The following is a 12661-nucleotide window of genomic DNA, read 5'->3' as shown; positions in this document are numbered from 1 at the left end:
GGTGAGGCCACACCTGGAGTACTTTGTACAGTTTTGGTCTCCTTACTTGAGAAAGGATATACTGGCACTGGAGGGGGTGCAGAGGAGGTTCACTAGGTTGATTCCAGAGTTGAGAGGGTTGGCTTATGAGGAGAGACTGAGTAGACTGGGGCTATACTCATTGGAATTCAGAAGAATGAGGGGAGATCTTACAGAAACATATAACATTATGAAGGGAATAGATAAGATAGAATCAGGGGCATTGTTTCCACTGGCGGGTGAAACTAGAACGAGGGGGCATAGCTTCAAAATAAGGGGGAACAGATTTAGGACTGAGTTGAGGAGGAACTTCTTCACCCAAAGGGTTGTGAATCGGTGGAATTCCCTGCCCAGTGAAGCAGTTGAGGCTACCTCATTGAATGTTTTTAAGGCAAGGACAGATACATTTTTGAACAGTGAAGGAATTAAGGGTTATGGTGAGCGGGCGGGTAAATGGAGCTGAGTTCACGAAAAGATCAGCCATGATCTTATTGAATGGTGGAGCAGGCTCGAGGGGCCAGATGGCCTACTCCTGCTCCTAGTTCTTATGTTCTAACCCAGACGCTGTGAGGCAGCAGTGCGAACCAGCCGAGTAGACACAGGTCGAGGAAAAACCTTTGCAGAGGGATATTTAGAATTTTGACTCTTGCGACTGTTCAGTGACTAAATGACTACTTAATGTCTAAAAGCAAAATTTGATCCAGCTTTTCCTCCTTTGCAGTTTATTCTTGGTTTAAAAATGAATGTTAGACCAGCAGGTATATTGAAAAGTGAACACCAATGCCATTTATAAAATTTGTGTGATGATATTACTGTAAGTAATTGTTTATCCAAGATCAAAGGGGCAGTTACACTCTTGCCAATCCCATGTCACCACCCCCCTGCTGGGCCACACGCAGCCTGTCCAACCCTTCTTCATAGAATCCCTACAGTGCAGAAGGAGGCCATTCGGCCCATCGAGTCTGCACCGACCACAATCCCACCCAGGCCCTATTCCTGTAACCCCACATATTTCCCCTGCTAACCCCCCCCCCTGACACTAGGGTGAATTTAGCGTGGCCACTCCACCTAACCTGCACATCTTTGGACTGTGGGAGGAAACTGGAGCACCCAGAGGAAACCCATGCAGGCACGGGAAGAATGTGCAAACTTTGCGCAGACAGTGACCAGAGGCCGGAATTGAACCCGGGTCCCTGGCGCTGTGAGGCAGCAGCGCTAACCACTGTGCCACCGTGCCGCTTCACAAAGCAAAGCTAACTCCCAGCACTGCTCTGATTTCAGTCACAACCTGCCTCGTGACATCCAAGGAGGTTTTAAAGCTCACTGCTCACCCTCACCCTCCCTCTCCTGCTGAGAATTTCAGCTAAAGCTTCCCTTTGGAGTCGGTGGCCCAGATGACGGGACGTATTTTTAGAAAATTGAGTATTTCTGCCATGACCTTGATTTGTTGCTCACTTTGCTCAAAGCAATGGAGAAGCTGCAACAAGAGATTAGGAGGATGGGAGAGAGTGTTCTCTGAGACACAGAAGTCTATGGGATGACCTGAGAGAGAATTTCACTCCTGAGCACCGCCCACATTCCACCCAGTGTTCCTTTTGAGGTCATCTCATCTCGCATCAAATTCAGTTTACCCATCATCCCCAGGCTCGCTGACCTCTCATGGCTCTCGCTTAAACAATGCCTTGTTTTCACAATCCTTGTCCTTGTTTTCAAACCTCTTTGTGGCCTCCTCTCCATTCCCTTCCCGCCTGTATAATCGCCTCCACTCTAACCCTCTGCGATATCTATGCTCCTCCAATTCTGGTTTCTTGATCATCCCTTATTTTAATCTTTCCCATCGTCGACAACCGCTCCTTCAGCGAGGCCCGAACTCTGGAATTCTTTCCCTTAAACCTCACAACCTCTTGTGCCTCTATTCTTCTCAAAATGCTCTTTAAACTGACCAAGTCAGTTCAGCAAGCGTTGAAATGATCAACCACTAGTAGGGAACGTGAGCTGGGATTAGACCGTTGTGAGGCAGGTTAGTTTTACCCTACTGATGATTACAAAGTGTTGTTGCAATAGTAACCCTGCTCTGTACGAGAGGAACCGCATGTTCAGACATTTGTTATGTGCTTGGCTGAGGAGTCATGGTGCGAAGTTACCAATTGTGGGATTATGACTGAACACCTCTAAATCAGAATCCTGCCTTAAAGCGTCATATTTTACTTGGGTAATGCTCCGATGAAGCACTTTGGGATTTTTTTTTGTTAAAGGTGCCATATAAATGTACGGTTTTGTTGCATTTAATGAGGGGTTTGGTTGGATAGAGGACATTTCCACCTGTAGGTGAGATCAAAACTGGAGGTTTCAAATAGAAGATATTCTCTAACAAATTCGAGAAGAAATCCAGGAGAGATTTCTTCACCCAGGATGAAGGAATTTGGTTACCAGGAGCGAGAGCAGAAGTTGGGATTATTCACCAAAGAACAGAGAAAGTTAAAGGGAAGTTTCAGAAAAGGTGAAGGAAATTGATACCGGTGGAAGCAGTTTCACCTCATTTACTCTCATCAGAGTCCGTAACCAGAGGAGATGGATTTAAAATCACTGGCAAAAGAACCCAAGGGAAGAGATTACAATACTTTTTAATGCAGTTTATGATAAGGGATGTGCTGTCTCGAGCTGGTTTCAGAGTAACATTTAAAAAGGGATTAAATAAATTCTTGAGCAAAGAGAGAGATTTTTAAGCTTACCGTCTAAGGAAATTTGGCATGTCAGCTACGACTCTCACCAACTTTTACAGATACACCATAGAAAGCATTCTTTCTGGCTGTATCACAGCTTGGTATGGGCTCCTGCTCTGCCCAAGACCGCAAGGAACTACAAAAGGTCGTGAATGTAGCCCAATCCATCACGCAAACCAGCCTCCCATCCATTGACTCTGTCTACACTTCCCGCTGCCTCGGCAAAGCAGCCAGCATAATTAAGGATCCCACGTAGCCCGGACATTCTCTCTTCCACCTTCTTCCGTCGGGAAAAAGATACAAAAGTCTGAGGTCACGTACCAACCGACTCAAGAACAGCTTCTTCCCTGCTGCTGTCAGACTTTTGAATGGATTTACCTTGCATTAAGTTGATCTTTCTCTACACCCTAGCTATGAATGTAACACTACATTCTGCACTCTCTCCTTTCCTTCTCTATGAACGGTATGCTGTGTCTATATAGCGCGCAAGAAACTATACTTTTCATTGTATGTTAATACATATGACAATAATAAATCGGATCAAAATCTGATTTCAGCTTCTCTGCCGTTTGGCCAAACACACCCTTTATTCTCTCGATGGGCTGCCATTAGCAGTCTTTCCCCTTGTTTTTGTGGCTATGACTCATCTTTCATTCCCTCCCCCTGCAGTATAAATATATTCCACTTTCTCTGCCTTTTAGTTTTGACAGAGGGTCACCCGGACTCGAAACGTCAGCTTTTCTCTCCTTACAGATGCTGCCAGACCTGCTGAGATTTTCCAGCATTTTCTCTTTTGGTTTCAGATATATTTTCATGTTTAGAGGGAAAAAGAGTGGGACTAAATTGGATAATTCTTTCACAAAGCAGGTAAAGGCTCATAACATAAGAACTAGGAGCAGGAGTAGGCCATCTGGCCCCTCGAGCCTGCTCCGCCATTCAATAGGATCATGGCTGATCTTTTAGTGGACTCAGCTCCACTTACCCGCCCGCTCACCATAACCCTTAATTCAATGGGTCAAATGGCCTCCATCTGTTGTGTGTTTCTATAATAACCGACATTGCCGAGGATCTTTCAACTGCTTTGATGTTTGTAACACTTTACAGCTCTCAGACTGTTTAATTATTTATTGGCTTTGACCCGCAGGTGTTGAAGTGCATCCCAACAGCCCACATCCTCGCCTGTGCCCCGTCCAACAGCGCCACGGACCTACTCTGCCAGCGAATCAGGAAACACGTGGACAAAAGGCAAATTTACCGTCTTAATGCTATGAGTCGGACCTGGGACACCATCCCCCAGGACGTACAGGTAACCCACCCAACCCCTTCTGTTCAATGTCATTCCTCAACCTGAGGTTCCAGTTGTGTAGCAAATCCAAACCTTGGGCCACAAAATAAAAGATTGTTATGAATAAATCCAAGAAGAAATTCAGGAGAGCGTCTTCACCCAGAAGAACATCATCTTTTGTTAGAATGTGGGACTCGCTACCACATTGAGGCAAATAGTATAGATACTTTTACAAATTACAAATGAAAGTTAGGAGCCTCTCAAGCCTCGTCATCCATTTAATAAGATACACTGATCTGATTGTAACTAGCATTACTCTGTATCTAACCACGTGCTGTACCTGTCCTGGGAATGTTTGATGGGGACAGTGTAGGGGGAGCTTTACTCTGTATCTAATCCCGTGCTGTACCTGTCCTGGGAGTGTTTGATGGGGACAGTGTAGGGGGAGCTTTACTCTGTATCTAACCCCGTGCTGTACCTGTCCTGGGAGTGTTTGATGGGGACGGTGTAGAGGGAGCTTTACTCTGTATCTAACCCCGTGCTGTACCTGTCCTGGGAGTGTTTGATGGGGACAGTGTAGAGGGAGCTTTACTCTGTATCTAAGCTGTTTGAAGGTTTTGCAGTGATTTATTATCTCTCTCTCGCTGTGCTGCCTCCTCTCACCATCACACTGTGACCAAGAGGCGTCTTCAGGCCTCTGCAACATAATCACAAGGTTGTTTATTGCAGGAATTGATCACTCATTCTCTCTCTCTGCTGCTCGCTCTCTCTCCCTCTCTCTGCTGCTCTCTCTCTCCCTCTCTCTCTCTCTGCTGCTCGCTCCCTCTCTCTCTCTGCTGCTCGCTCTCTCTCTCTCTCTCTGTCTCTCTGCTGCTCGCTCTCTCTCTCTCTCCCTCTCTCTGCTGCTCTCTCTCTCTCTCTCTCTGTCTCTCTGCTGCTCGCTCTCTCTCTCTCTGTCTCTCTGCTGCTCGCTCTCTCTCTCTCTCTCTGTCTCTCTGCTGCACTGTTAAGAACAACTTGCATTTCTATCTTTCAGACTTCAGGATGTCTCACCTTCTTTCCAGCCAATGAAATGTTTTTGATGTGTCGTCACTGATGTAGGGAAACGTTACCCAGGTTCGAGGGAGTGAATGGTGACAATTTAGCACTCTGTAACTTCCTTGAACTAATAGCTCACTCTTCTGTTTGTTAGGAGTGCTCGAACTGGAATGAGTCTGAGAGAATTTTTGAGTTCCCATCGAAAGAGACTTTAAAGCAATATCGTGTTATTGCGACCACTCTGGTAACGGCAGGAAGGTGCGTATTGGAAACCGCGTCGTGACCTTTTATAGAATGGGGAGATAGAGGCCACTCAGCCCCTTGTGCCTGTGTTGTCTCTTTTAAGCAAACCAGTTCTCTCTCTCCCTTATTCTTTCCCCATACACTGCGAGATTAACCCCTTTAATGTTTATTCAGTTCCCCTTTGAAGGATGATTGTATTTGCTTCCAATGCCCATTGTGGCAGTATATCATCGTAACCTCTGCAGAAAATACTTCACCCTTAAACTTTCACCAAAATTTAAAACCACATTCCTCTTGGTTACTGTCCCCCTCTTCCACCCCAATGAGAATTTATTTTTAAAGCCTTTATTAATCTCACTCATGAACTATATAACAGACAACATAGAATAGCAAAGCTCTGGCTATGACTGCATCCCTATCATTGTTTAGTCTCGAACAGCTACTGCCTTGGGTATCAGTGCAATGTGTTTATCTGTCACACCACCCAGTGTGACTGAAGCAAGACCCATCTGTGAGTCCAGTTCTCCCCTCACTACCGGAACTCCACAGGTATTAATGCTGCAACTGGTGTTTATCTTAACAAACACCTGCTCAGTCTAATCCCACACACTCCAAACTCCTGATTTGATTAATTATTGGGATACAGTGAAAACTATTGTTTCTTGCGTGCTAAACAAAGCGTACCGTTCATAGAGTAGATTGGAAGAAGGAAAGGAGAGAGTGCAGAATGTAGTGTTACAGTCATAGCTAGCCATGATGTGGAGTTGCCGGCGTTGGACTGGAGTGGGCACAGTAAGAAGTCTCACAACACCAGGTTAAAGTCCAACGGGTTTATTTGGTAGCACGAGTTTTCGGAGCGCTGCTCCTTCATCACTTGAGTTACATCTCATTGCTATTTATTTCATATTTTAAAACAGGTTAGCCTCTGCAAATTTCCCAGCTGGGCACTTTTCCCACGTGTTCATTGACGAGGCTGGACATGCTGTTGAACCGGAGAGTGTCATTGCTATTGCAGGTGAGAATATGTCACCAATGTGTCAATCCACTGCTTTTCCCTATTCTTCTAATTATTTGGGATTTTGAGGGCAGAGATGGGGAGAAACTATTCCCACTTTCCCAGGTGGGTGACCAATTTAAAATGATTGGCAAAAACACCAGGGAAGATGAGAATAATTTTTTTACACAGAATATTATTAAACTAGAAAGAGTGCAGAAAAGATTTACTCGGATGCTACCGGGACTTGATGGTTTGAGTTATAAGGATAGACTGGGACTTTGTTCTCTGGAGTGTAGGAGGCTGAGGGGTGATCTTATAGAGGTCTACAAAATAATGAGGGGCACAAATCAGCTAGATAGTCAATATCTTTTCCCAAAGGTAGGGGAGTCTAAAACTAGAGGGCATAGGTTTCAGGTGAGAGGGGAGAGATACAAAAGGGTCCTGAGGGGCATTTTTTCCACAGAGGGTGGTGAGTGTCTGGAACGAGCTGCCAGAGAGATGCCAGAGGCGGGTACAATTTTGTCTTTTAAAAAGACAGTTACATGGGTAAGATGGGTATAGAGGGATATGGGCCAAATGCGGGCAATTGGGTCTAGCTTAGTGGTTAAAATATAAAGGCGGCATGGACAAGTTGGGCCGAAGGGCCTGTTGCCATGCTGTAAACCTCTATAAACGTGACCTGGAATGCGCTGACAGGGAGCTGGAAGCAGGTTCGGTTGGGCCGTGGGGAAAGAACAGCGATTAATTGAATCGCACTTCCAAAGCTGAAACAAACGCAATGGGCCAAATGGATTCGTTATTCTATGCGATTGTATTAGATTGCATTGTTTTTTCTGACAGTTTGCTGCAGACAGTAAACTGCTAATTAAATGACTTGATGACCCAACGTTTGACAACGTGTTTAATTCCGGGGATCACACGGGGATGTGGAGACTTCAAAAGTTAATGCAATGATTCCAGGGATAAGGGCATTGCAATTCTGTGGATAGACCAACAAAATTTTCTTTTCAAGTATTTGTCCGATTCTCTTAATGGGAGTTATTGTTGAATGTCCTTTACGCTTTTGGGCGGTCCATTCCAGATCACAATGACTTGCTGTGTAAAAGTAACCATGGTTGGTATTTTACGACCTCATTCATCGAGGCTCATAAAATCCCGCCCGAGGCCAAGGGAGAATTCCGTCCTGCGAGCCGTGCCCATCCCGATTCGGTAAAATTCCGTCCCATATCTCCATCTCCCGCCGTTTCTTTACTGAGATGGAATAATTTTCCAGTTTCTTTGTTAAACTCCCTCATTATTTTGAACCCCTCCATTCAATCTCCTCATAACCTTCTCTCCTCCAAGGGGAATAATTTCGGGTTCTCCAGCAGACCCCACCGCCCCGGTGCCCTTATCCTACTCTGATTATATGGAATTCTTATCAGGATTGAATTTGGGATGAATGCACTGAGGGATTTCTGAGAACTGTAGCTGAAAACTAGATGGAGGGGATGTAAGGGGTCTTCTTTCACCTCTGTCACCTCGGTTCAATTTTGGCCCAGGTAACCTCGATCGCTGTCCCTTCCTCCTGCCACTAGTCCAACGAAACATTGAGTTTTGGCAGCTTCTGTGTATTTTCAAGTCTATCCCCTCACTGTATCTTCCTCCAGTCCTACAGTTTTAGAGTCTCGTGGCACAGTGGGTAGCGTCCCTGCCTCTGAACTCTGAACCCGTCTTTAACTCTGAGAGATTTCCCCTGTCCAGAGGCAGAAAAAGCACACATGTCTGTTTATCCTGGTTGCTAGCCTGTCGCCAGAGGCTACAACTGGAGTAGCGCCACTCTGCGTCAAACATGGCGGACCAGGAGTCTCTCCCACTCTTGCTGCCTACCACAAGCATGTTGGAAGGGTTTACAGGCTGAAATTCAACCTGTTTGGCTGTGTTATGAATGCACTTTCCTTGGCCATCAACTCCTGGGATGAGACTTGAACTCTGAGCTTCTGGTTCAGAGGCAGGGACACCACCCACTGCAGCACAAGACCTTGAACTCTGATCATGTGAGCGCGGCAATAATTGCACCTAATTCAGCATTAATCTACATTGAGTTGGCAGTCTTGTTTAGGATAATTGATGTTATGAACATCAAACCAAGTAAATAGTGTGTTGGCTTTATTGCAAGTGGGTTGGAATACAGGAGGTAGGAAGTCTTGCTGCAATTGTCCAGGGCTTTGGTGAAACCACACCTGGAACATTATTGGTACAGGTTAGTCCCCTGTAACCAGAACAACTACAGCATGGGGTTAGAGACTCCTGCATTCTCTCCATTTCCCCTGGATCCCCTTATTGTTTAAATACCGAGAGGGAGTTTTAATCTGTATTTAACCTCGTGCTGTACCTGTCCTGGGAATGTTTGATGGGGACAGTGTAGAGGGAGCTTTACTCTGTATCTAACCCCGTGCTGTACCTGTCCTGGGAGTGTTTGATGGGGACAGTGTAGAGGGATCTTTACTCTGTATCTAACCCCGTGCTGTACCTGTCCTGGGAGTGTTTGATGGGGACAGTGTAGAGGGAGCTTTACTCTGTATCTAACCCCGTGCTGTACCTGTCCTGGGAGTGTCTGATGGGGGACAGTGTAGAGGGAGCTTTACTCTGTATCTAACCCCGTGCTGTACCTGTCCTGGGAGTGTCTGATGGGGGACAGTGTAGAGGGAGCTTTACTCTGTATCTAACCCCGTGCTGTACCCGTCCTGGGAGTGTCTGATGGGGGACAGTGTAGAGGGAGCTTTACTCTGTATCTAACCCCATGCTGTACCAGTCCTGGGAGTGTTTGATGGGGACAGTGTAGAGGGAGCTTTACTCTGTATCTAACCCCATGCTGTACCAGTCCTGGGAGTGTCTGATGGGGGACAGTGTAGAGGGAGCTTCACTCTGTATTTTTCTGGTGTTTCAATGCTGATGTTTTTGGTTTAAGGACTGCTGGATTCGATGGATTTAGTCAGCAACAGGGATGGTGGGCAGCTGGTCCTGGCTGGAGACCCTAAGCAGCTGGGTCCGGTGCTGAGGTCACCCATCGCCATCAGACATGGGCTGGGTAAGTGCGGATCGGTGCTTCCTCCCATTCTACTGTTGAATAGACGCAAACCCCTAACTGGGGTGAACCCATAGATGTCTTTGAGGTTATGAAAGGGTTTGATCGAGTAGAGGTAAGGAGGATGTTTCCACTTGTACATGTGACCCCAACTGGAGGCAATAAATATTTAATAATCCATTCAGGAGAAAGAGTTTTATCCACAGTGATGAGAATGTGGAACTGGCTAGCACAGGGAGGAGGTGAGATGGATAAACATAGAGGAAAAGCTCGATTAAAAACAGGGGGGAGAAGGGAATAATGATACATTGATGGGGTGAGATGGAGATAAATGGGAGGAGATGTGTGGGACTGATGGGCTGAATGGCCTGTTCCTGTGCTGTAACTACCATGTACCTTTTGAAGTATTGGACATGTACATATCACAAGCTCAGCTCCCAGACCCCCCAATACGCTACAATACAAGCGCAAATGCTTTGCTGTTTAAGCATGGATTGTTTTGAGGAGTTTAGAGTGGAATCCGAGAATCCCGACAGCGCAGAAAGAGGCCATTCGGCCCATCCTGCCTGCACCGACAACAATCCCACCCAGGCCCTTGTCCCTGTATTTACCCTGCTAGTCCCCCTGACACTAGGGGGCAATTTTGCATGGCCAATTCACCTAACTTACACATCTTTGGAGTGTGAGAGGAAACCGGAGCGCCTGGGAGGAAACCCACGCAGACACGGGGAGAACGTGCAGATCCACACAGACAGTGACCCGAGGCCGGAATTGAACCCAGGACCCTAGCACTGTGAGGCAGCAGTGCTAACCACTGTGCCACCGTGCCGAGACAAAGAGTATATAAGGTCCATTGAATGGCACAGTGCTGGTGTGTGCTCTGGCTCTTTCGGTGCTGTGGTGACTTCCTACCGTTGTATAATTCACGTATTTCGCTCTTCGCTGTGTGATGATTGCACTGTACTGAGGGGCAGAGATCACTGAACCAGCTCACTGGCACCTTCTAGTGGCCGCTCGCAGGAGACATTCTCCACGGGGCCTTTTAGTAAAATGTCACAGGAGGCTTCTCAGAAACAACTGTCTCCTGAGCCAAAGGAACCTGGTGACTGAAGGCTCGGTCAAAATGCTAGATTTTAAGCAGCATCCTAAAGGGGAAGCGGGAATTCCGGAGCTTGGGGGCTAATGCAGCCAGTGATGGAATGATTAAAATTGAGGATGATCAAGAGGCCAGAATTGGAGGAGCGGAGAGATCTCATTGGCTAATTGAAGTAGGGAGAGGTGAGGGTGTGAATTTTAAAATCGGGGGCGCAAAACGCGGGAGGAAACTGAAGCCATTATGAGTGTGAATCTAATTTAAACGCTCTCTCTGGCTGGAGGGAGGTTTACTCGTGCTGTGTCAGTGATGGTACATACTGACACTTTCAAATCTTTCAGATTTGTCTTTGCTGGAAAGGTTAATGAATGGGAACACCCTTTACCAGAAGAACCCAGATTCTGGCTCCTACCACCAACACTTTGTCACAAAACTTCTCCGCAATTACAGGTGAGTTCTGTCCAAGGCCAACAGGCTGGGACTTTGCATCTGATGGTCCATCTTTTCCATCTGAGTTAGGGATCGCTCGGGCATCTCTTTCCCTTCCCATGAGTTTGATTCCAGCAGGCACCATCCGTCCTCCTGTGCTTCACAAAAGTCATCCCTTGCTAGTGAGATTTCCCAAAAACTATTTGACTACAGTGTGCATCTCCGTCACGGCCCCCCCCTTCCCCCCCAAATTCCTGGACCCTCGCCTTCCCCCCACAACACGCTCCATCACCTGGTGCTTTTTCTGACTCCTCTTCCCCATGACCCCAGCTTGCCCTCACCTGGCCAGGAGATGATGTGTGTTGCTGAGAGTGTAATTCCATTGGTTCTCGGAGCGTTCTGCTTCTTTAGTGAGTGGAAGGGGAGTGGGGGGTTGTGTTTATGTGAAATTGGTTCAAGACAATCAGTAGAACATGACACACGCTCCCGTCTTATTCTCACGTGCCGTCTATCACACATTCCCGCAGCAGAGGTGGAGATCTTGACAGATTTTTCAAACCCTCCCCTGCAGTCTGGAGACACTGGGGGCCATTGTGACTGTGGACAGTTAGCTCGGGAGTTTAACCTCTCTGGGTTTGTGTGGCTGAGTGACACAGCTGTGAAAGGTCAATGTCCTCAGGAAGCGATTGGCCATGGGGACTTTCAGAACCTTTTAAAGAAAGATTGTTACTTCCTTTGCATCTGAAATTCAATAATTTACTTCTGCTGTTTGCCTAAATACTCGTGAGAATGTTGACCTTTTTTTAAAAAAAAGCCACAAGTTGTAAGTGACAAAAGGTCAAACTTGATGCATTATCTGAGTGGACCAATGGAACCTCTTTCCCAACTCAATGGACTTTGACCAATAGTACTGCATTTTTCAAGATTTCTCTGTACAAAACCATTCTCGCAACTCTTCCAATTTGTTTTTAGGGTGGGGGTAGGGTGGTGAGTTAGCGTTGAATGGAGGTGGAATGTGGCTTAGATTGTCTCAGGGTCTGTCCAATGGAAAGGAATCGTAGATACGTAACTGGGAGATGGATTGAGCTGGTGTGAGAGGAAATGGACAAGTGAAATGTGAGGTTATTCACTTTGGAAGCAAAAACAAGAAGGCAGATTACTACATAACGGACATACATTACATAATTGAATGGACTTACCTTGAATTAAGTTGATCTTCCTCTTCACCCGAGCTATGACTGTAACACTCCATTCTGCACTCTCTCGTTTCCGTTTCAATGAACGGTATGTTTTGTCTGAATAGCGTGCAAGGAACAATACTTTTCACTGTATGTTAATACATGTGACAATAAAAATCAAATCAAAAAACAAAATGGCTGTAAATTGGGAGAGGGGAGTGTGCAGCGGGACCTGGGTGTCCTTGCAGGTACAGGTGCTCAGAGAAAGATGCAGGTGCAGCAGGCGGTAAAGAAGGCAAATGGTATGTTGGCCTTCATTACAAGAGGTTTTGAGTACAGGAGCAGGGATGTGTTGTTGCAATTATACAGGGCCTTGGTGAGGCCACACCTAGAGTATTGTGAGCAGTTTTGGTCTCCTTTTCTGAGGAAGGATGTTCTTGCTCTCGAGGGAGCGCAGCGAAGGTTTACCAGGCTGATTCCGGGGATGGCGGGACTGATGTATGAGGAGAGATTGACTAGGTTAGGATTGTTTTCGCTGGAGTTCAGATGAATGAGGAGGGATCTCATAGAGACTTATAAAATTCTAACAG

General features: G+C 46.4%; 1 protein-coding gene across 3 annotated transcripts in view; it reads left to right on the top strand.

The window, feature by feature from the left end:
• The window catches only part of LOC144511762 (putative helicase MOV-10), a 70998-nt gene that overhangs the window by 39055 nt on the left and 19282 nt on the right, over window positions 1-12661 (top strand). For 2 of the 3 annotated variants that reach the window (XM_078242015.1, XM_078242013.1), the window contains exons 11-15: window positions 3886-4047; window positions 5219-5322; window positions 6225-6322; window positions 9255-9374; window positions 10806-10914. In XM_078242015.1, coding sequence (XP_078098141.1) covers window positions 3886-4047; window positions 5219-5322; window positions 6225-6322; window positions 9255-9374; window positions 10806-10914 — 593 coding nt within the window. The remainder of the gene's footprint in view (window positions 1-3885; window positions 4048-5218; window positions 5323-6224; window positions 6323-9254; window positions 9375-10805; window positions 10915-12661) is intronic. The other variant, XM_078242016.1, reaches the window with a different exon arrangement.

Source organism: Mustelus asterias, chromosome 25, assembly GCF_964213995.1.
Source record: "Mustelus asterias chromosome 25, sMusAst1.hap1.1, whole genome shotgun sequence".
NCBI classification, from domain to species: domain Eukaryota; kingdom Metazoa; phylum Chordata; class Chondrichthyes; order Carcharhiniformes; family Triakidae; genus Mustelus; species Mustelus asterias.
The sequence above is the reverse complement of the archived record's forward strand: the minus strand, read 5'-3'. Positions and strand labels throughout refer to the sequence as shown.